Source organism: Gymnoscopelus microlampas (genome assembly GCF_963454915.1).
Source record: "Gymnoscopelus microlampas genome assembly, chromosome: 21".
In the NCBI taxonomy this organism is placed as follows: Eukaryota; Metazoa; Chordata; class Actinopteri; order Myctophiformes; family Myctophidae; genus Gymnoscopelus; species Gymnoscopelus microlampas.
The window spans coordinates 43,046,101-43,071,780 of record NC_139958.1 but is presented as its reverse complement, the minus strand read 5'-3'; the positions used below and the strand labels follow the sequence as shown (position 1 = coordinate 43,071,780).

At 42.3% G+C, this 25,680-nt stretch overlaps 1 protein-coding gene across 1 annotated transcript; it reads left to right on the top strand.

Annotated features, from left to right (window-relative positions):
* Nucleotides 1-21,855, top strand: LOC311038093 (uncharacterized protein). The gene is made up of 3 exons (XM_084047432.1): nt 1-247; nt 1,506-1,616; nt 20,158-21,855. The coding sequence occupies exons 1-3, from the start codon at nt 16-18 to the stop codon at nt 21,822-21,824; spliced, it is 2,010 nt and encodes a 669-aa protein (XP_083903558.1). The 5' UTR covers nt 1-15; the 3' UTR covers nt 21,825-21,855.
* Nucleotides 21,856-25,680: the final 3,825 nt, after the last annotated feature.

The following is a 25,680-nucleotide window of genomic DNA, read 5'->3' as shown; positions in this document are numbered from 1 at the left end:
TCGATAAATGAGCACATGGCGTCGGTGGGAGAGGAGATAGTGTGTGTTTTGGACAAGCAGGAGCGTGGTGCTGATGTTTGTAGTGTGAAGCTTGTCAGAGTGTTTGTGTTGGAGCGCCTCGGTGCGGCTGCAGAGTTCATGTTCAAGCTCTTCCAGAGAGAGACGGAGACACTACAAACTCTGCTGGAGAGACAAGACAAACTGCTGGAGGTCATTTTACAGCCAAACATCAAACTACGCCGAGCAGGTTTGTTCATGCGTCATTCCAATCACACTGTTTACATACGAGCTACATGTGGCTAAGCTACGAGTAGCTAAGCTACAAACTGAACTACATTTCCCAGCAGCTTGTGGCTGTAGAGTCACCACTTTCACATTTATACAGATTTCAGTTGTTTATGAAGCTGTTAGATCATTTTCAGAGGCTCTATTTTCATAAAATAACACAACAGTTCAGAGCGTTAGTGAGTTCCCTCTAACACCCTGGAAGACCCCTCGCTCTGCACTTGTACAAGGAATTCCACTGCCCTGCGAGCGCTCAAGAGTAGTGAAAATAAACAAAACCATTTCACTACTCACTGAAGCAAAGGCTGTTTTGTGTTGTTGAAAGTCTATTCTCGGAGGTGGGAAGCCTCTCAGCACCCCACCTACTCTGTAAAATACACCTTTTGGGCAGAAAATAAAATATGTCAGCGAGACGGAAATTATTTTTATTTACTCCACAGTGCCCTCTACAGATCTGGAGGATTTGAACTTACCATCAACCAAAACCAAAAAGTGTATTTTACAGAGTAGGTGGGGTGCTGAGAGGCTTCCCACCTCCGAGAATAGACTTTCAACAACACAAAACAGCCTTTGCTTCGGTGAGTAGCGAAATGGTTTTGTTTATTTTCACTACTCTTGAGCGCTCGCAGGGCAGTGGAATTCCTTGTATAAGCGCAGAGCGAGGGGTCTTCCAGGGCGTTAGAAGAGCAATTTGTAATGACGTTTGTGATGACCAGAGGATGTTTGGGTAAATTCGGTCCTTCACTCAAGTCTGGCCCCTCGGCCGTACAGAAAGTCGTCCGTGTGCAGCTCGTGGAAAAGTGGAGATATTTCACTAAACACACGTTTTCTGGCAGAACTTTCAAATGGATATGAAACTAGAGGACAATATCTGACTCCAAGTCTTAGGAATTAAATATTGGGTGAGTACAAACGGAGTTTAGAGCACTTTTACGGCCGCGCAGATCGTGACTACACAGCGCGTCGTCCAGACTGATCTATGACTGTGTATTTGGAAGACATGAAATGTATGTAAGATCACAGACATTCTAGGGCTATACCAGTCTGTAAACTCGAGTTATGGAGGTCCGTGACTTACATTCCTAATTGGGGCCCTTGAAATAAATAAAAGTTTGAGAGCCGCTGGTACTGGCATCTTGTGAGGTCATCTCATTCTAAGTATAGCACGTTTGAGTTGTTGTGCTGATGCTCTTCTCTCTTCCTTCTGTCTGTGTGTAAAGAGGTTTCCCCTGAACATGAGAAGAGGAGCCCCAGTCTGGTCCAGGAGGAACCACAACCTCCACAACACAAGGAGAGAAGAGGAGAGAAGATGAGGTCCAATGCCCTGTCAGGTAAAACAAAATTATGTATTTATTCGTTATTTTTTATTTAAAAAATGTGGCCACTGTGAAAGCACTACATGTAGACATGGCCATAAAAATGGCCCGGTCTATAATATATAACCACATTTATAATGCTTTATAGTGCACTTATAAGGCAGGGGTCGACAATATAAATAGCCCGGTTGCCCGGAAGTACTTTTTAAACCGTCCGGGCCAGCAGAATGCACCAAGCAGTTCCCCGGCGGGGGTCAGTGAAAATAATGCCTTGAAAGTCGAATCAAAACATTAACATCTAATAATTGCACACTATTTCCCTTTCACAATATTTCCCTGTATTACTGTGTTTCAGGGTTTCCGGCAGTCGCCGGGCCTGAAATTTTTACCGCAGAGCCTAAAAAAAATCTGGTGGAAAATAAAATGTTGCAATGCAAGGCTCAGGAATGTGCCGCGCAGCGCCGCAGGACAAATCCAATGTAAAGCACATTAACACCAGATAGATTTGTTTAATGTAGTTGTTGTTATTGTGGCTACCCCTGTGCAAAATATGTTTTCTATCGGATCAGAGCCGCGCGCGCGTTGACGCTGTGGGTCCAGAGCGCTTGTAGTCACTGTGTCATAACAAACCAGTGTTGCCATGTCGGCTTATTTCACGCAAGATTTGGCTTATTTTTCACGCAAGATTTGACTTGTTTTTAGAGGTAACTTTGCTTATTTCTCTCACGAGACTTGGAAACGCTGGCTACACAAACCAGAGGAAGAGGTCTTTACAAACTAGAAGTTTGGCTTGCTGCGCGGGTTGTCTCTCTGTCCGTGTGTGTGTGTCTCTCTCTCTCTCTCTGTCTCTCGCTCCGTGTCTCTCTCTCTCTTTCCCCGTCTCTCCGTCCGTCCCCGTCCGTCCCCCTGCCAGTGGAGTGTGATTGTCGCACCTGATTGGCAGGGTTGGGAAGTAACAGATTACATGTAACGCCGTTACGTAATCAGAGTAAAGAAAAACGCAGGGGCGTCAATTGGGTATGGCAGGCTATTGCAGCTGCCATACCCTGGCTCCAGGGGAGAAAAAAAAGAAGTGATTTTTTGATAATAAATCGGGAAAATCAGGCAAAAATAAGAATTAAATAACATAACCCTAACCTAACCCGAATCCTAACCCTAAAACCGAAATAAAGTAACCAAAAACTGGAAAAAAACGAACCCAACCCGCCCAGAACCGCACAAAAATTTCGCGTGCGCGCTTTGGAAAAACGTACAGTACATTACAGTACAGTACATTTTAAAATGTGTAATCTGGATTACAGTAACGGGGGTGTTGTAACGGGGGTTACAGGCGGATTACATTCTCCCCTTCCCCTCATCAATTTTACAAACAAGTTATAAATTATTATAACACCAAACAACCACCCGCCAGAACGCACACTCCGCACAGGCTGCAATGGATGCGTGGAGACGGCCAGGACGTAAAGCGCGCACTTCTGTCAATACGGTAATGGTAGACACCAGTTCTCTGGTTGAGATTCAACAGCAAGTGAAACGCAGCACATAACCAGTGATAGGTTAGATGTAAAGCCTATATTCCATTTTATAATGCGCGGAAGCCAAGCAACACTTTTGACAGAGAGAGGGGGGGAGAGCATGAGAGAGCGCGCCGGCGCACGAGAGAGAGGGAGGGAGAGAGAGAACCCGACGTCGGATGAACAGTAATACAAATTAATAACTGCAAACAAATCCAAAGATTAGGCTATCAATATCATACAAAAGCAGAGAGAAGCTGTGATCTCACCGCTCTGATGGACAATTTTTCAAACAATATCCATGTTCTGTTCCTTTGTCAACAATGATCCAAATGGGAAGTTTATTTCAGCAGCTAGAACGTGACAGTTTGACATAGTTTGAGCCGTTTTAGCTGCGCAGCTCCTTGCTTAAGTTAATTGCCTTCACCTGCTGTGCTGCTGCGCAACAGGGCAGATCTCCACCAGGCCAGGTGGCCCTACCCAGGCCCATGAAATTCATAGGCTGTCTACAGTAGCCAATTATAATGAAATCTGCTAAAACTGACTCATACACTGATAAAGAACCATATATAGGCTAAATATTGTCTCTGACTCTCTGTCGTTTGGGGAAACTGTTCCTTTTATTTTAAAACAATTTCAAATGGTGAAAAAAGCCAATCTACAAGCTATAATTATTAAAAATTAAGAAATACTATATTTTAAATAGTGAAAAATACAGAAAATAGGGGAAAATACATAAAATCTCTAATCTGTGATTCTAATGTGATTAATGTGACCCCTACAGTCAGTGAAGTCCAGGGCTGAATGTGACAAATATTGAGACAAATAGGCTATAACCCAATACATAATTTTATGAAGTAAAAGGGTTATATTTTACAGATGGTTACACTATTCTTGTACAATATTAAAATTAAATCATCCTTAACCTTCAAGTTAAATTATTTTTTAAAAATCATTGTTTTATTTGATGGCCTTCTTTTTGATTGGCCTTTTACAGGCCCTACCAGCCTGTAGGGGGAGGTAGAGAGTAAAATATTATAATACCAGCCTGTAGGGGGAGGTAGAGAGTAACCTTATAATACCAGCCTGTAAGGGGAGGTAGAGAGTAACATTATAATACCAGCCTGTAGGGGGAGGTAGAGAGTCACATAATACCAGCCTGTAGGGGGAGGTAAGTAAGTAAGTACATTTTATTTGTATAGCACATTTCACAGAGAGGACCAGAGATGCTCATAGGCCTGCGTCCTGCGTCTCTGACGCACAATATTGTGAAAGGACGCATTCATGACACCGTCCTGGTGTCCATGGGACGCACTAGAGTTGTCACCAACAACAGAGAAAAATATTTTAAAAAATCGCGGTAAAATATTTTTTTTACCGCTAATATTTTACAAATCCACGGGAGGGGCATGGTGGCGCAGTCGGTAGCGCTGTCGCCTCACAGCTAGAAGGTCCTGGGTTCGATTCCCGCAGGGGACACTGTGGGCGCTGGGGGCGTGTTCTCTCCTCCGCGTCATCAGTGCCCACACCCTAGGTGGGGTTGGCGAAAGGGCCTTTCTGTGTGGAGTTTGCATGTTCTCCCCGGGTCTCCTAGGGTAGGTACCCTCACAAAAAACATGCAGTAATCCTGGTCACTATACTGCCTCCCCCTGGCCAGCCAGGGCGCCTGATGGAGGGGAAGGGAACTGGTTGGAATAACGCGTTCCTTCCACGCGCTACGTCCAACCAGGGAAACTCTCCCCTGTCAGGTGATAAGAAGGTCAGTTGGCTCTCATGCATTGAAGGAGGCATGAGCTCGGCCCTGGCCTCCCTAGGTTGGCAGAGGGAAGGTAGTGCCCAGGATTACAGCTTAGGCATTGGCACTGGGTGAAAATATAGGGGTTACAAAATCGTGGGATAAAAAAAAAAAAAAAAAAAAAAAATCCAAGGGACACCACCATTTTGCATGGCCACGTTCTACTTTATCCTACTTTATAAACAATAAAATCCACGTAGAAAGACGATACAAATAACATTAATAATCCACGGGAGCCGCCATTTTGCGCATGCTCACTCACTGCTCAAAAGAAATCAGCAGCATTAAATGTCCAACAAATAAACTTATATTCAACAACAAAGGAAATAACATAAAATAATAATAAAATAAATAAATGCTTTCCAAAACAGAAAGCAAAAAAGAATTGACATCTCTTAGACTCAGACTGAGTTAGTGCTTGATTTCGAACAAGAAAGCCTTCAATAAATAATGCTACTGGGCTTCTTTTTTGTAAACAAAATACACAATCCCCTGGCTTCAACATATCTTCATAGTTAACTATGACAACAGAAAATTAATGTATGCAGCAGCAATACAATAAATGTCCAACAAATTACTTCAGTTCCAATACTTCCTTCCTTCCTGAACTCTAAAGAAAATAAAATCAAGAATATAAATGTCCAACAAATTACTTCAGTTCCAATCCTTCCTTCCTTCCTGAACTCTAAAGAAAATAAAATCAAGAATATAAATGTTTTACAGAACAAAAAAGAATCTCTTTTAGACTTTCAATAAAAGCACAGCTCTAGGTGTTTTTCTGAAGGAAGATTAGCATGTCTGCCTTGTCAGGCATGAGCCTGGATCTCTCCTGGCTGATGGTATCCCCAGCAGTGGAGAACACCCTCTCTGAGGGGGTGGAGGAGGCTTGAACACAAAGGTAGCTGCTAGACAGTTCAGCTAGCAGGGGCAGGGTGTCTCTCTTTCCCCACCACCACATGACAGGGTCTTCTGCCATAGAGACTGGAGGTAGGCTTCTGTCAAGAATTATCTCTTGGCGAACCCTCTGAGTGGTGGACACCCTGTTTGGCTGGATGTTGCGTAGCTCTTGCTCCTCCTCTGCAAACAGCTCCTCCAAGGCGCTCCTCCTAGGCTGTACTAGTGGAGCGACTGCGACCACAGGAGGATCCTCTTCTTCCTCTGAGGCCAGTGAGCCGTCATCATCATGCTCTGCCTCCTCCTGGTCTCTGTCCTCAGGGTCTGGAAACTGCTCTGCCTCTGTGGCATTGGCCGCTATACAAGCCTCCTCTAAACAGCCCCAGGTGGAGTCTTTGTCACTCTTAGCTTTGAACCTGGGGTCCATCGCAGTCACCTCTTCCAGGAACGCATGGATGTTTTCGTCCTGGTAACGTGCAGAGAGGTCAGCCCAAATCTTCTGTTTAATGCCAGCCACAAACAAAGTGTCTCCTTCCACTACTGTGAAGTGCTCCTTCAGTTTCTCCAGTATGGGAAGGATCTGACCGCATGTGGGGCTTTTCTCACTTGATACACACAGTGTAGAGGTGTACAGGATCTTCATCACCTTGATGAACTGCTCTGCTCTGGTGAAGTCCTCATCTGTGATTTTATCCAGTTTGTCCTTCTCCATCGGCTTTCTTATCCGTTGGTCTATTGCTGCAGCTTGGAGAGCCGGATACTGTTCGAGGAATCTCTCAACCATCAGGAACAGAGAGTTCCACCTGGTTTTGGCGTCCAGTATCATTCTGTGCGAAGGAAGTTGGAGGAGCTCCTGTTTTTCGTTCAGCACAGTCTTGGCCATTGTAGATCGCTTCATCCACACAACGATCGATCTCAGTTTCGCTGCCCATCGGGTCACTGTGTTAATGCTGTAGACTTTGTGTGCTGCCAAGTTGAGTGTGTGGGCAAAGCATCCAATTTTGAGGAGTTTCAGCTTCTTCACAGCAACATCCATGTTGGATGCATTGTCCACCGTTATGGCAAACACCTTGTGCATAATGCCAAACTCTTCCATCACCTCTCCAATCTCAACTGACACGGTTTCCCCTGTCTGTGCCTGGTAGACAGCTTTGGTCCGGAGGACCTTTTGGTGAAGTTTGCCTTGGCTGATGTAATGTGCGGTCACTGTGATGTAGTGGTCCTGCGCTATGCTAGTCCATCCATCACTTGTAATGGCTACCGTGGCCACATTTGCTAGATCTGTGATGACATTCTGTCTCTCCACTTCATGCCATGCAGGGATGAGGGTGTTGGACAGAACGGTCCTGCTGGGGGGGGGGTGTAACGTGGATTGAGGGCATTTGTCATCTCCCTAAACCATGGTGACTCCACTGTTGAAAAGGAATGCAGCCCCTTTACCACAAACTTGGTGACAGCCCTGTGGCACTCGTGCACTTTGTCAGGTGCCATCTTTTTGGAAGCCAGAGTGAAGGGCGTTTTTCTGGCCAATTTGGGGACAGGGGGTCGGGGTGGAGGTGGAGGTGGGGGGCTGGGTGGGCGTGGAGGAGGAGGCGGGGGTGGGGCTGTAGGTGCAGCTGTGGTCTTGCTGCATGCTGGGGGGAGCTTGGGCTGACTACCATCTAAAAGTAAATGAAGATGACAAAAGATTAACATTTGTGCCCATCATTAAAAAAAAAACATTCATTATGTGCAATAACTTCGTGTTAAATGGCTTTATATTTATAAATATAGTACTATAATAATTACTAAACATCTCTTCACCTCTTTATAAACAGAAAATGCATCTTTGTTTTTTCTATTTGTTTTTCTTTGTTTTAAGTAACTAAAACAATATCCCTTGACCCTTGAACTACATTTTACCATGGCCTTCATACACAGTATTTTTCCAACAGACAGAAGGCAAGTGACCTTTTTACTTTGAGAATAATATTGTAGAAACTGTGTGTGTACTGTCACTTTAAAAGCGTAATTTATACGTCATCGTACGACGGTGTGCCACACACCAAAAATAGCCGACCTACAAGCTCACACTGCGTCTGCTCGCATCACTTTGTGAGCTTGTAGATTTGCTTTTTTCGGCGTCGCACATTGAATATGTCACGCTAGTAGTCATTCATTCATTCGCAGGGAGCGATATATTATAACTCTATGGCGGGGAGATTTGAGTTTCCTCAAAGGATTATTATCAATTGGATTATTAACAGAGACTTGCTAACATGCTGGACTGCAAACACCACATACCTTGGGTAGAAGTGGAAGGTTGCTCCGCTGTGGCAGCCGACGGCTTCGTGTTGTTTCGACTCGTTGCAGACATGCAAAGGTATCACATTTTGGCTTTATGTCATGTGATGCACGATGGACAGATGCCTCTGCATTGTTGAGGTGTTACCACCTATGCATGAAACAACCTTGCCACATATTGTGCACTGACTTCCCCCTTTGTCTTTTTTAAAATGTAACCAAACTTTCGAGCGTTTCACGCGTTCCGCCATTGTTCCCCCGCACTCAAACAACAGTGACGCAACCACCGTTCTCTCCCGGCTCCCTTATAAAGCGATTCTAGCCAAAATAAAACTTGTCCAATAAAACTCCTCTTCCTTATTTCCCCGAGCAGCGCTGGGTGGAGGGTATCAATTCAATACACTTTTAAGTCGTCATCATGTTAGTGCCAGTGTGGATGATAAGATATATATTGACGGCTCTTATTTTGATATGACGTCATCATGGGCTGCTGCACTCGATAACAGGCTCGACAAGCCCAAAGCTTATCGAAACCCGGGTCTCGATAAATTCATGCCCGGGTACATAATGTACCCGGTTTTCGAGCTCCATCCCTAATTATAATACCAGCTGTAGGGGGAGGTAGAGAGTAACATATTATAATACCAGCCTGTAGGGGGAGGTAGAGAGTAACATTATAATACCTTTGCTCTAAGTGAAACCTGTGTCCAAACCCAATGTTGAATAAATGTGACTAACAATAGCATAATGTACGAAGCGCGGGCGCACATAATAATGGGAACAATTCAAGTTACACTTACTGAAACAAAAATAGATCTAAAATATTATATATATATATAACTTAACTTATAACTTTAAGTCGGATTAAGTCTCCCCTGGCCTAGCACTGGGCCTAACTTTTTTCCTGCAGGAAACCCTGTGTTTTGTAAAGATTTCTGTGAAATCGTCTCGGTAATTACCGTTAAAACATAGCATTTTGGATCACAGGCAAATCCGTCTGCTGGAACTCTGCCCCCGGACCTCAGCGTACCTGGCTGCAGGCAGTTCACTGCTTGCTCGCTCCCACGATACGCGCACGTTCCCACGATACGTCCAGCTTTGTCAGTCTAGTAGCCTACACGGAGGGCTAGAGGGGGAGCGAGAGATATCCACCTCTGTGGTGCTGAAACGGGATATAATTAATAATAACTATTCAGAATCAATCATCTCCTCATCTCCATTAACTCTTTGGCTGCTAGATTACTTGTCATATTTTGCTATGGCCCACACCGCCAATGACGAGTTGTATGTTTTCTGTGGTTTTCCACTAGATGGAGCTGTTCCCTCGTCTATGTGTCACTGTTTGGCTCTCTGTGAAGCAGAGGATCAGCAGGTTACGTGATCGCAAAGAAACCAGCCCATTCATTTCCTTGTTATTTGATCTGGAAGAATGGCTTTTTCTCTGTTGCTGTTGCTTTTTAGCGAAAACTGCTTACAGTGCCTTACAACTGCCTACAACTACTGAACGGATAATCGCGGCGGCTCGCTTCCCCCGCACCCCTATTCTACGGAAGTCTTTATCTACAAAAAAATAATAGAATGTCATCGCGACCCCCCGTTTGCTTGTTACAGGCCGTTGGAAATAGCATGTCTCACCAAAAATGCGTGGTAAAACACAGGAGGCGAGATACAGTCGTTTTCCCAAATATTAACCAGGAAGTGAATGGAGGAGTAAGTCTTGCGATCACCTGCTATAAATGTTTATAATTATGAATAACAACGTATAACAAGGTTTATGAAGTATTATAACTATTATAATTTATATGTGCTGGACATAATGCATTATAAACTCAGTGGAACAGCACTAAAGGTTGTGTCTATGATGCATAATAATCACACTTATAATGCATCATAATGCATTATAATGCATGTATAATACTTCATAACACTTCATACATGATTATAAACATTTATAACGAGTGTTATGAAGCGTAAGTGTAATACAATGTATTATAAATGTGATAATAATGCATTATAGACCCGACTTTTAAGTAAAGTGTTACCACTTGGTGTGAGCAGCCCATAAGAGTTGAAAAGTCACACTAGATGCTATTATAGACTGCTACGTAACGTCACACAGGGTTTTGTTCAGAGAAATTCAGTCTTGGCGCACCGCCGAGACTGAATTATTCACCGGCAAGACGGAGTGCCAGAAAAGTATATAACACGCGATTAGCTAATCGCAAAGGCTGCGATTTGTTTTTCATCATAATGTCCATTCCCACATTAATATTAATCCCAGAGCACCCGCGGGACTTGTCTCCTTCTCTCCAGAGTGGCAGCCTCTCTACAGGGAGCGAGGGGGCAGTGAGTCCCCCCCCCCCCCCCCCCCCCTCTCCCTCCCCGGTGGCTATGTGTAATTATAGTTTGTCGAATGGCCGTGTTGCACAAAAGTCCACAACACGGCTGTTGCGCATAAGTCCGCGATGCCGTGCATAGCGGTAAAATGTTCTTTTCGGTGCGACACAAGCAGAAATCCGACTTAAAGTTATAAGTTAAGTTATATATATAATATTTTAGATCTATTTTTGTTTCAGTAAGTGTAACTTATATTGTTCCCATTATTATATATAGTTTTTGACTTTCCAATGTGTAGTGAATACAATGTACAGTAGGAGAGGACTTTGCCCTGTGAGAAAAAAAAAGCATTACATTTTAGTTGAATGTGACTCTACATGAGCTAAATACTGGATATCAGTATATTTTCTTTCGTGCAATGTGCTTCTGGAGCTATAAGTGAAAGATCTACTTATTTCACTGTTGTGAATTGCTTACACAAAAAGGTCATTATTTGTTTACTTTTTATTTCTATTACTTGAACTTAATTTCAGAAAGTGCTGCTCTTCTTGAGCCATAAGTTAATAACTTAAGTTCAATGTTGGGTTGTTTACAAAAATAAGCTATTTCTATTCCAGCTAAATGTTTAAATATGTACATGTAAAAAAAAGTACTTGGAAGATACATGTTGGAAGCATTAGCAATGAAGCAATTCATATCTTTTAGTTCTCATACTTATTTATTAGAATCTAGAACAGTAAATCAATGGTATGCCATTTGGTAATGTTCCATTACTTCCAATTACTTTTTAAACGTACACAGTGAATACTAAAGTGAAATTTAAGAACTTTTAAAAAATCGCAAATCAAATCGCAATCGCAATTTTCTCAATTAGGGCTGAAATTGTTCAGCCCTAATATATATGTGTTTGTATTGTATGCAGCCCGAACCCGGACCGATCAATTAGGCATACATTTAAACTTGCGAGTGTGTGTGCATGCGCTTGCCCGTTGTTCGTGTGACCATTTGTAGCATTAGATGTGTTTCCTGCTGGACCAATCAAAGGGTTATAGTCAAACAATCTCACCGGGAGGGCCTGATTTGCGCAAGTTGTCAAGTGCGCAAATTAGCATGCATGCAAATCATGCATCAAACAAACATATTTTAAGACCTGGAGTCCTCTAGGTATGCCCCCAGTATGTAGACACTAAGGATGTGCCTATATGATTTTTTAAAAACCGGTTCGATATTGAATAAAAAAATCTAATCAAACCGTAATTCCGGTTTTGAGTCTTTTTTCCTTTTTATGTTTTCTATGGGCTGTTGTTGACCCCTATGCTATGATGTTACATGAATTAGCGTGTAAAAAACATAATTTGGACAACAGAGTGACAGTCACACATGTCTTTATTTATCAATGCTCACACAAATATTAAATAACTTCAAATATAACAATAAAACGGCAGGCCTACTCGTTCTCAGTGACTGAAAATGAACAACAAACTGTTAGTACTTTTACTTTTAGTACTTTAAGTACATTTTGATGCCAATACTTTTGTACTTTTGGCCTAAATCGGCAGGCCTAGCCTACTCGTATTCAGTGAGTGCAAATTAACATAAAAACGAACTGCAGTGTAAACAATAAATATCGTCAAATAGGAAAAAAAATGCCTCGATAAAAGACTATGGCATCAATCGGCAGGCCTAGCCTACACGTATTCAGTGAGTGCAAATGAACATAAAAAAGAACTGCAGTGTAAACAATAAATATCCTCAAATGGAAAATAAAATGCCTCAATAAAAAAACTATGAAATAAATTGGTAAGCCAAGCCTACTCAGTGCAAATGAAAATGAAATGGGTCTGTAAACATTGAATAGAAAAACAAAACTACAACATAAATTAAGTGTAGATAAGAAATGACACAAAACTAAAATGTGCCGTTGGCGCACACAGATATATAAAAAAAAAAATGCAATTTAAAGCCCAATGTAGACTTTCTGTCCTTTAATATTCCCGCTGGGGAAATTCACAGGTTCTTGGCCAGAAACACCAGCATGTCTACCTTTGCAGGCTTCAAGAGAGATCTTTGAGGTCTGACTATATTCCCCGCTGTGCTAAACACCCTCTCCGATGCAGTGCTTGTAGCGCAAATGCAAAGGTACTTGCGTGCTACATTTGCCAACAATGAAAAGCGTAGCTCATTGCGTTGCCAGCATATTAAAGGGTCGTCTTCTGCGTCAATAACAGCCTCCTGTGTATAAATTGCCAATTCACTGGCAACCTTCTCCTCTGTGGTTTTAGGAGGTGCAGCGGCCGCTGCTCTGCGACCAAGAAGACTTCCCAATTACCTCTTTTACCTCTTTCGCTGCATCTCCTTAGCCAGAGTGACTGCCTCCGTCTCCACTTTACGCACAATGTCACCCAACTCTTCTTCATCGAAATGAATCCCACGGTACCGTGGATCAATGAAGGTAGCCGTGCGCAGCAACTCTTTCACTAAGGCCTTACCATATTTTTTCTCTAGACGCTTCAAGATGCCCTCCTTCAGATCCTTAGTGAGAGCTACATCATCCTCTGCCTCACACAAAATCTCACTCCTCATGAGTTTGAGCACTGGGATAAGGGACGATGAGGTGACATAGTTCTCCCCTGAGAGAATGTCGGTGAAATCACTGACTGGCTTGAGGGCTTTGTTTAACGCGATCAACACATCCTTATCAGACCAGTTGAGCTTGGCAATACATTTGGGGTCATTCGCTTGAATACGACGTATTGCTGATTCCTGCTCCACAATTCGCTCAATCATCTTCTGTTTGGAGCCCCAGCGAGTTGCCCAATCCCGTTGGATGATAATAATGAAATTGTAAAGGTGGGGGGCTATAATTATAATGTATCTATAAATAACATGAAATAGCCTACTTACTTAATATGCACGTATTGTTTATTTCTATGAATTAATAACTGGGTGGTCTTTCTTAACTACAAGGCCATAGGCTAAACTTTTGTTATTGATTGTCGCGTTGATTGAACGTTATCTCACCGTAATAAGCGAGTGGTCTGGTAAATCGAGGTCCTTCTGTGCTAGGGCCATGTCCCTCTTGCTCTTCCAGCTGTGAGAAAACTGGCAAATGGTGCTGCGACACCACTGCATGGTGTCATCTATCCTCTTGCGATTCGGTTCGACTGCCAGTGTGTTGTTCACGGCAAGATGCAGGTTATGGCCAAAACAATTAACCCACGGCCAGCACAATTCCTTTGTGATGGCAGCAACAATATTGGCTCCGTTATCCGTTGTTATTGCTGACAAGTTTCTCGGATCCAGTTGCCACTCACGTAACTGTTCTTTTCATGGCATCAGCCATGTTTTTCGCTGCGTGGTCTTCTGGGAAGAAACTTGTCTGGAGGCACTTAGACACCATATTTGATAGAGTGTAATCATAAAACTATCATTTGGCACATCACCTCAGGGCTTCAGCACACATTGGAATAAGATAGACACAGACACAGTCGGAGATCTCCGTCATATTTTACTTGGTCCAAGGAGCCAATGTCCAGCTTTACCTGAATCATTTTCTGAAGTACAAAATACTTTACATTGATATATATACAGCAACATGAGACAGGAGATACAGAGACAGCAAGCAGAGGGAAGGCGTGACTTAAAAGTATCAGAACCACGGAGGTACTTAGAAAGTACCTAAAGTAATAAGTACAAAAAGTAATCACAACTGATTGGCTCTCAGCTACAGCAGAGAGGAGAGATAAGCCTGGAATGCCAAACACATAACTCATAGGTGCCTTGTAACAATAACAGAGCAGCTAGTATTGGCCCCTCTCTCCTCCTCTCAGTACCAAGCACATTAATTATATGAACACATTCAAATATGAACAGACTTATAGTCACACATTATATAAAACTGAGAATCGGACCTTTCATTTCCCTCCTTTTGATCAAATAATTAATATTCCTAGATATCAAACACATTTTCAGCATGGACATCATAACAGGATTTTATTAATCACACCATATAACTTGCCTCTTTCTTTCAGTGGCCTTGGTACTTAAGCTATCCGCTGTCTCAGCTCTAGCCATGGCATAAGACAAAGTTTGTCATTGTTGATCACATGATGAGAATTATAGAATGTCACTTGATATGGTCATTAATGATAGACACGATTGTGGATAATGTCGAAAAAACCTAATGGTAGGAAAAAGATCATTATCACCCTTCATTACCATGTAATGTCTTGCTATTCGTATGAGCGGCAGCCTCAGCCCTCAACCGGGTATATCACTTGACCAATCAATTGACAGTCCTTACTCAAAACATTAACAGAGCGCATAGAAGCATTGTCCCACTTGTACCCAGCTGTCTGTTCCACCTCCCCCTCCCTTAACCTGTGACTCTCTGGAGGGCACTAAGGTGTTAACATCACATCACTGGCATTTTTAGAACTAATGTCATCTGACATGGAAAACACGGTGTTTGATGGCTTCATTAGTATGTGGCTTCTGAGATGATGACCGTTTGATCGGTTATCTGATGGGGGCACCCGCGCCTCCCGTCGGAGGTTGTCTTAAATGCGCCCTCATACCACACTAACACATTTACACCAGTTGGCATTTTCCATCTCGCTCCATGATATTGCATTTATCACACTTCATACTTAGTCCGCTTCAGAGTGACATAAAAGCTCTTATTTATGTGCTTAAAACTGATCATACGTTTTGCACGGCAAATAGCTTGACCCAAGGCTCTCACTGTTTGGATTCGCGGCACTTACTTACTATCAGTTAACTGGAACAGGAAATGTATGATGTAGACATATATCGCTGCAACATAACAATCATAATTATCTTAGCTTTAGCCTTCCCCTGCTTAACTTTAATAATAGAGACAAAAGATACATAGAAAAATATACAATAACATAGATAGGAAAATATAAAAATAAAAACAAGTGTGGTGCATCGTCCTTTTAAGTGTAATCAGGTGAGGGGGGGGGGGGGTACTATTCTAAGTGGATTCTTCACCGGTTAGGGCCTAATCTCACTCTATATGTGAGACTCCACCCCACAAGCCGGCCTTCTTCACCTTTTTACGTAATGTTCGATGATGTTTGCACCAACTTGCGAATGTTTTTGTGTGGATTGGACAAACCACACGCCTCACATTAGGTGACATGTTGACCAGGGACTGCATCTCACAGCAGTTGGCATGTTGACGTGACCCGGGCATGGACCCTCCTAGCACAGAGAGTTCAGTTCACACTTGATGACCTGGTCAGCATCACCATAAGCAGTCCCATCGTTCCTGTGGAAGAGATAAAATCTTGGCAGCTTACTAGTTCTTTTGACCTTTGTAACGTCTTCAAATTCATTTTTACAGTGTATGGCTTTTACCAGAATTTAAAAAAATGTAAGTTTGAATATGTTGTGAATATGTGTCTTTAATTACTATTAATACTTCTTAACTCAGTGTCACTCTCCCTCCTGTTTGAACCATGGCCATACCTTATGGTCATGATTCAATATACAATTAATTACAATGATTCACAACTTTACTTAGAACACTGCAAATATACTTCAAATATAGAGGAGAAGACACGATTTTTCAAAGTGACAAATTGGGGCATAACAAATCATCTACAAAAACAAAACTAAGTGAGAAATGGGGCCTGTGGCACACTAGTATCAAGACACAACAAATGAAAGATAAGTTCCATGAGAACTGAACTCGCTTCCTTTACTATTTTTTTTATAAGCATTCCCATGGGCTTGGAACGTGGGAGTCACTGCTCTCGTCATAACAGCTTGCAGGCTGAGATTAGAATGCCTTCACATGATATACTCCTCACTTGAGTAGAAATACTTTTCAGTCAAAGTGACTAAATGCTTTTAGAAACATGGCAGCTTCTTACTTGTGAAGAGGGAAAGGGCCAAACCTATGAATATTACTAATTCTCAAACTTGGACGAAGTGTCACTAATCTTTTAACAAAAATAACAACAACGGGGGATTTCATAGTAGTGAATGAATACAGAAAGACACCTTTTTCTTAATCATGACTTTGTGGAATCAACAACAAAAACAGAAAAGAACCAGGGTTTAGTCCCTATCTACATGAAGAAAACAACCTTTGCCCTTTAAGTGTTCTGTAACTAAAGGGCTTGGACACAGCCTTGACTTCAAATAAGTCTTCAACTAATACTTAAGGTACTTTTCATTATTGAGTATTTCTTAAAATCAACAACTGCTCTACAGCTTGTAGATCTGTCATCTTTTGGAAAAAGATTTCCATTGCTAGTTACGACACAAATGTCACTTTCAAAAATAGAACTGCCTGCCATTTGACTCAATTTTAATCAAAACAAAAATATTGATTGAATACAGTTTTAATAAACTTAAAGTTTGTGAGCCACTCCATGGCACAGCGGATTCAGATTTGCAGCCCTGCAGTAGCTTTCAAACTCAACCCACACTCCAGGACACGACACACAAACCTCTACGCTTCTTCTCTGGACAGTAATGCCCCTTGACCCTGCAGTGCACATTCCTAGCTTGGGGTACTTGGAACTAATCCCTCTTAATATTTAAGGTTCACTTCGCTTCGCTAATTTACTAAAAACTTCATATTCTACCGCAATGAGCTCAATATCATTAAGCAAAGGCCCATGTTACTTTGATCACTCTTTCAGAGTAAACCACCCACAGGCCTTAATTCAATGTAATGTCACCGCAACAGAACAGAAGTCATAACACATCTTTAACATTTGAGTTTAGACAAAGGGCTTGTAACAGAAAAATGGGCCTTATATGGGAGCTGGTTAATAGCTTTAACTGCACAAACTTCACTGATAAGGGCTCCTAAATATCACTAGAACTTATGGCCTTTTGTGATGTTTTTTTTTCACTTCATCACTGTCTTTCTGTCTCGCTCTGTTAGCACACAGCCCGCACACACACGTGCACATACACACGTGCACACAGACTCCTCTAAACACCCACACACACAGTACCACACAGCAACCCTATTGGTTGGCATTTAAGTACAGTACTTGAGTAAATGTACTCAATTACTTTCCAACATACACTCATTTCAACTGTTCGCTGTAACTCATTCATACCAACCACAAAAATACTTTTACTCTCTGGGAGTTACTCATTTGCTCAGTCACCATTCTGTCACTTCTTCCCCACACATGTATGTGATACTTAAGTACAGTACTTGAGTAAATGTACTCAGTTACTTTTCACACACACAGCTTTCTCTCAAGCAGTCGCTATCTCTCTCTCTCTGCACACACATGCAGCCCTCACACACACACACATTCACTTGTATTCCTATACTCGTGAGGACATACACAGACACTGAAAAACTCATTCATTCAAAGTCACGACACTTTGTCTGCTCACTCATTCAAGACTCAATGCATCACGTGTCCTGGTACACCACGACATGTAGAGTAATACAAACACACACAAAGTCTTACAAATGACACAGATCTTGACAGAATTACTGTATCCATGTACTTCAATTTCATGCACATACTCATGTCATTTACCAGGCACACACATTCGCTGGGATCCCATCCATCACACTGTATTTTCATTCATAGATTCACACAATAGTCACCAGTCCAAGGGGGGGTGAGACTCTACTCGTCTCTCAACCACCGTGACCCACTCACACTTATTTCGAGCGTTATTTACACTGCTGTATACTGTTTGAATCATACTTCACACATTCCTTAATAACACATCTTAATATCACACTATCACCACGTTCCAACGGATTTCTCCGGAAAGGTGCTCACGGTAGTGAGGATCTTTTAGTAATATTAAGCACAAACATACAATATAAACACATTCAGTTTCACCACGTCCCAACGGATTTCTCATCGAGACACCCAAGTTTAGATGTGGGTTATCTCTAGCTGATAGATCCCGAAAAGTGCTCACGGCTCACACATAGTGATGACCGCGGAGAGAAAATTGTTAGACCCGGATAATTCACTCAGATCGCGTTTTGGATACACATAGTGATGACGCGCGTCCGTCAATATCTGTGATTTCATACACACTACAGTATACAATTTGCAGGAAATAAATCACTCTTGTTGCTTCTAAAACATAGCAACATACCCTAAGCTTTCACTGCCTACAGTGCTTAGGTTCATGTTTATGCACGCAGATAAACAATGTCTATGCACATAGATAGACAACTTTTGTGTCACTTACGTGCTATCTTATAGTTGTGTGATCAGCGTTCAAATGCCGTCGGCCGTTCCTTGAAGAGCAGATGATAAGACGAGATGACCACCGGCCTGGAGGCGAATTCAACGCTCCAGGATTTTTGCAGGATCCGGGTCCTGGCTGCAGACTTTTCCAGCGGCGTCTTCCTTCTTTACTCTTCTTGGAACAGCTCTGGCATCCGAGCTCGATTAGGACCAGTGAAATGATAGAGTGTAATCATAAAACTATCATTTGGCACATCACCTCAGGGCTTCAGCACACATTGGAATAAGATAGACACAGACACAGTCGGAGATCTCCGTCATATTTTACTTGGTCCAAGGAGCCAATGTCCAGCTTTACCTGAATCATTTTCTGAAGTACAAAATACTTTACATTGATATATATACAGCAACATGAGACAGGAGATACAGAGACAGCAAGCAGAGGGAAGGCGTGACTTAAAAGTATCAGAACCACGGAGGTACTTAGAAAGTACCTAAAGTAATAAGTACAAAAAGTAATCACAACTGATTGGCTCTCAGCTACAGCAGAGAGGAGAGATAAGCCTGGAATGCCAAACACATAACTCATAGGTGCCTTGTAACAATAACAGAGCAGCTAGTATTGGCCCCTCTCTCCTCCTCTCAGTACCAAGCACATTAATTATATGAACACATTCAAATATGAACAGACTTATAGTCACACATTATATAAAACTGAGAATCGGACCTTTCAATATTCCATTCTTTGTCAATCAAATGGACCGTTAATGACATGAATGGTGTCATATTAACACTGGACCACATGTCCGTCGTCAGTGCGAAGTGGCCCTGGCCCTTGTTAATTAAAACTTGCACCTCATTTCTGACTTCATTGTACAAGCCTGGAACGGCAGTTTCTGAAAGATACTTGCGACCAGGTGGATCATATTGACGGTCAAGTGTATGGATAAGTGCTTTAAAAGGCGGCTTTTCCACGGTGTTGAAGGAAACCATCTCTTTCGCAATGAATTTAGTGAGTGCATCCGTGCACTCCTTCCATCTGGCACTGTTTTGATTATATTTTGTGCCCTTGGAAAATTACTCTTCTATGGATACTTATACTGTTGAAGGCCCAGCAGAACTTGTAGATGGTCCCCCTTTGGCTGCTGGGCCCATCTTGGCAGCAATGGCAACATGCTTCTTTCGCAGGTGAGCGTGCAAGTTTGATGTATTACCACCTTTAGCCGGGACTTTTTTGAGACGGCTCTTGCATATAGGCAGATCTAAATTTTTCGGATCACCTCTTTCATCTTTTTCGAAGCCAAAATGTTGCCATATTTCCTTTGTTTTTGTCTTTGGTAATACTAGGTGTTCTGCCATCGTGTCATTGTTTTTGTTGTCACTCCAACTCTCTGGGAAACTTTTCTAACAACAATGCAATGCGCAGCCAACTACCAAAGCTATAAAACAGAGGGAACACAGCATGGAAAAAAAAAGAAATGTAAATTATTTAATGGTTTGTATCTTTTTCCTAGACTTCCTGGACCTCCCTGTGCGTAAAGAGGTTGCACCTGAACAACAGGAGAGGAGCACCAGTCCAGTCAAGGAGGAACCAGAACCTCCACAGATTAAAGAAGAACAAGATGAGCTACTCCAAAGACCAGAAGAGGCTGATTGGTCAACATTGACATTACTAGCAGTGAGAAAAGAAGATGAAAATGATGAAAACAGAGAGAGACAGCCTGTAGCCAGCACCTCAACTCAACACATGAAAACACAATCTGATGTAGAGGACTGTGTTACATCACAACCAACTAGCAATGGCCAGCTCCTCTCTTCGCCCTGTTCTGAATCTGAAACTGAGGACAGTGATGACTGGGAGGAGACCACGGAAGGTCAGTCGGCTTTAAACACACTGAAATCCCACAAGACACACAATGTGGAACGACAAAGATTGTCTTTGAGCAACAAGCTGTCCCAGGACCTGAAATCACCAAAACAAACTCACTCCAAGAGGCGTCAAATAGTGAGGAAAAGGTTTACTTGTGCAGAGTGTGGCAAAATGTTTAATCAAAAGGCAAATCTGAAGACGCACGCAATGAGTCATACTGGAGAAAAACCCTTTTCTTGTACAGTTTGTGGTAAAGGCTATGGTCAAAAGGGTAGTCTAAAAACACACATGATGACTCATACAGGGAAAAGGCCCTTTACTTGTATAGTTTGTGGTAAAGGCTGTGTTCATGGTGGTCAGCTTAAAGAACACATGAGGACCCATACAGGCGAAAGGCCCTATACTTGCAACGTTTGTGGTAAAGGCTGTAGTCAAAGGGGTCAGCTAACTATTCACATGAGGCGTCATACTGGGGAAAAGCCCTGGACGTGTACAGTTTGTGGTAAAGGCTTTGTTCATAGTGGTCAGTTAAAAACCCATATGATGACCCATACAGGGAAAAAGGCTTTTTTGTGTACAATATGTGGTAAAGGTTGTGTTCATAGAGGTCAGCTTGATGACCACATGAGGACCCATACAGGGGAAAAGCCCGCTACTTGTACAGTGTGTGGTAAAGGCTGTGTTAATAGTGGTCAGCTTAAAGAACACATGAGGACCCATACAGGCGAAAAGCCCTATACTTGCAACGTTTGTGGTAAAGGCTGTAGTCAAAGCGGTCAGCTAAAAATTCACATGAGGAGTCATACTGGGGAAAAGCCCTCTGTGTGTACAGTTTGTGGTAAAGGCTTTGTTCATGGTGGTCAGCTAAAAAATCATATGAAGACTCATACAGGGAAAAAGACCATTTTGTGTACCATTTGTGGTAAAGGCTTTGATCAAAAGGGTAATCTAAAAACACACATGATGACGCATACAGGGGAAAAGCCCTTTGTTTGTAACGTTTGTGGTAAAGGCTGTGTTCATAGAGGTCAGCTTAATGAACACATGAGGTCCCATACAGGGGAAAAGCCCTTTGCTTGTGCATTTTGTGGTAAAGGCTTTGGTCAAAGGGGCAGTATGAAAACACACATGATGAGTCATACAGGGGAAAAGCCCTTTATTTGCACAGATTGTGGTAAAGGTTTTGTTCATAGTGGTCAGCTAAAAACTCACATGAGGACTCATACAGGGGAAAAGCCCTTTACGTGTACAATTTGTGGTAAAGGCTTTGGTCAAATGGGTAATCTTAAATCTCACATGATGACTCATTAGGGCGATAAGCCCTTTACGTGTACAATTTGTGGTAAAGGCATTGGTCAAATGGGTAATCTAAAACTCTTTTAAGGGAAAAAAAAGAGTCGAATGAGTAATCTGATAAAGCACATCAGGACTCATACAAGGGCGGGGAAACCCTTTAGTTGCAATGTGTGGTAAATGTTTCGGTTGAAATGCAAATCTGAAGATGAGGATGGGTTGGGTTCATTGACTTCATTCCAAGCGGCAGTTGGATGAGGACTAGAGGAAGCACTTGGCTTCCAAAAGGGAACTCATTCACTACCTAGACCAGTGGCCCTCAACCTTTTCAGGCCGCGACCCCCAAAAAAATAATCATATTTGAACAGGGGACCCCCACCCTGAAAAGCACTTGGAATTGTAGGAGTTGAGGCGTTACATTTAGTTTGACTCTGTTCCACAGATAAATCTAGGGTTGCCAACATCCAGAACTGGAGAAACGGGACACATGCACGCGCGCGCATCTCACACACGCAATCTCACACACACACACACACACACGCGTGCGAGCACTGTGCCTGCCCTGTCAACTGAGCGGTCCTAGCGCCCTTCGCATACAGCACACAAACACGCAGCCAGACACACTGCATTGTGCGCAAACAGAAATATATTTTTTATTTTTCCCTTTACACCGGAGTCCGGGACAAAGAAAGTCCCGTACGGGACACGCCCCTTTTGGCTCAAATATGGGGCGTCCCGGCTAATACGGGACGGTTGGCCACCCTAGATAAATCTGTGGGATTGTAGATCAGCCATTTTCACAATGTTTGCCTCTTTCTTATATACTTCTGCATACACACACACACACACACACACACACACACACAGACACACATGTGCAGACACACGCACCCGCACATTCAACTGCACACAAGGTACTTGTTGATTGTCGTGGCTCATGTTTGATTACTGTGTTTAACTTACTACTTGTTTATTATTTTAGGTGAGAACCTTGTATAAGGCCTATATGGGTTTCCTTTCTCACCGGCACGTATTTCTCTGATGTTTTAATAATGTTACTTTTGTACTATTTTTATTGTGCAAATAAATAAATCAAATCAAATTTAACAACTTGGCAATTTTTTTGACCAGTTTGTTGATTACTTTATTTCTTTTTTTTTTATGTATTAAAAAGGTTAAATTGTATGGAAGATTTTATTGGACTTTATTATTTGCAAAGATATTTTCAAACGTCGCAAATATTTTCCATTGGTCACTCATATTTTCTTTTAACCTCGCAAATATTCTGCATTCCTCACTTGTATTTTTTTTAACCTCGCAAATATTCTGCATTCCTCACTCGTATATTGTAGTGTGCTCACAAAAAAAAATCAGCATTGTAAATATAAAATCAAGCTCTGTAATTACGAGTTATTATTTACACATTTGTCGCCTGCTTTTTACAACCTGCTTGCCTGCTTTTTACAACTGAAGCACAAACACACATTTGCGCAATAATGTCCAATTCCTCCCTCTCCAACTTTGTAATTAACACCTGGCAAATAATTTTTATGGCTAATAACTCGCAAATAAATTCACAAATGTTTTGACTGCTTCACTTGTGTTTTCTGGTATCTGCAAGTAAAAAAAATCGAGCTCTGTAACTACGAGTTGTTGTTTACACATGTGTGGATTGCTTTTTACAAGTGACGCACAAATTACGCTTGTGGATCTCATTTCTACACATTTGTTGCCTGCTTTTTACAACCTGCTTGCCTGCTTTTTACAACTGAAGCACAAACACACATTTGCGTAATAAAGTCCAATTCCTACCTCTCCAACTTTGTAATTTATACCTTGCAAATCAACGTTATATCTTGTAACCGGGCAAAAAATGCACACATGTTTTCCGTGGTTCACGTGTGTTTTGTAGATCCTGCAAATGAATGTGTGCATATCCACAAACATAATTAACTTCTCTGTAAGCACGGCATCTTATTTACACGGTTGCGGATCCTATTTCTACACTTGTGACTCTTCTTTTGAGCTTGTGGCCACGTGACATTTGTGACGTAATTTTGTCCAATGTGAGGCTAGCGTCATGTGTAGAACTTGAACGTCGCTTGCAAAAACAGGGACGTCGCGTGTATGAACAAGTACACCACATGCCTCTATTACCATACACAGCAGGGAGAAATGTATGAATCTCAGGTAATATTTACTTTGTGCACCACAGTTTACTTCATAAAGCAGAGTGAATGTTGTGGTATAAATTGTATACATGTTGTACCAAACCCTTACGTCATACAGTAGCCTACTTACATTAAAGTAAGGACAAGTTGAGTTGAAAATGAATTTATTGTTAGTACCAGACCTATCTATGGCTAGTTTGACCAATTCCAATATATACTATTTAATTAGCCAAGCTTGTAGAACCTCTCTCTCTGGTTGTGAAGACATGGCACGACGATGTAATGGCAGCAGAACAGATGGAGACTGTTGCCGATGTCTAGCTGGTTTTCTTCATCCAAGGTGTGCAGAATGTCATGGAACAGCCAGTTCACCGCCATCCATAAATCCCTCCAGAGCCTTTCCATTTTTTAAAAAGTCAGATGTAACGTTTTTCATTTTCTGCAGTTCTCCCTCACAAACACACCCACCCCTATACATTCTTGGAAAGTCAGCATGTCTGTCTATATCTCAAGAACTGTTCATTCATGTCTTCACACTTAACGACTGAGTAGTAGCTGAGCCCAACTGTCCAAAAAAGAAATACTACTGGCATAGGACATTCGAGGGTGAACTGTAAGACCTAGCATCACACCTGGAGTAAATGTTTGAAGGACCTACAAAAAGAAACATCAGATACATGTGCATACAATGTAACCATTTTATTAGAATGTAAATTTTTCGAGTACAAAATATTCATGGTGCAAGAAAAGTGAATTCAGAACTCAACGGGGAGTGAATGGACTATTGGTGCCCTCTTCATCAACCAGCACTTCTGGTTTTCCATCACAAGCCAGCACACCATGTACATTGTATAGAGACTCCCTCCCAGGGACTTCAATGGACACCATTCCAGGTCCAATGGCCAGCCGGCCAGGTCAGACTTCAAGGCACAGCTTCCCAGGCCCTTCGCCACGTCCGTCTTACACAGACTCCCTCCCAAGGACTTCAGAGGATACCTTCCCGGACTACGGGCCAGGTCCGTCTTCAAGGCACAGCTTCTCAGGTCCTTCGCCAAGTCCGTTTTACACAGATTCCCTCCCAGGGACTTCAATGTATACCTTAATGGACTACGGGCCCGGCCAGTCGTCTTCAAGGGACAGCTTCCAAGGTCCATCAAGACCAGCTTCACCTTCACAGGATCTCTCTCTTTTGGCACCAGGGCAAGATGACGAGAGACCAGGATCTCCACTGATAGGTGATAATCCTTTATCAAATAATCCAGGATCCTTGAGCTGTTAATTATGAAATTGAGGTTGGATTTGCCCTGTAAAGGAGATTAAGTTATTGGTTTAAAACCCATGTCATACTGTGTTAAAGACAACATAATGGCTGAAAAGGTTTAAAGAGACTGGGTGGAGCTAAAACATGGCTTGATGACATACTGGGGGTGGGGGGGGGGTTGAATGCAGCATGGTCTCTAACACACAAGCTGAAAGCAAGTGCTCAAATCATCCGCCCCTCTCCCTATAATTGTTGTTGTGTTGTACCTTTGGCGCATACATGCCCGAAATGTACAGATAGTTTGCCATCTGTTAAATTCTGAAAAGTTATCTGAGCAGCTGCCCCTATATGTAATTACTTTTTATTATACTAATAACTAATGTATCAGGCGGGAGCCCTAATCTTGTGCCTACGCAAGACTGTGGCATATTATATAGTCTTG

Bases quoted from the DNA above. Each gene is read 5' to 3' on its own strand.
- LOC311038093 (XM_084047432.1), top strand. From the start codon at position 16: ATGGCGTCGGTGGGAGAGGAGATAGTGTGTGTTTTGGACAAGCAGGAG. The intron at 248-1,505 runs GTTTGTTCATGC...CTGTGTGTAAAG, and splicing joins CATCAAACTACGCCGAGCAG to AGGTTTCCCCTGAACATGAG. The intron at 1,617-20,157 runs GTAAAACAAAAT...TCTTTTTCCTAG, and splicing joins GAGGTCCAATGCCCTGTCAG to ACTTCCTGGACCTCCCTGTG.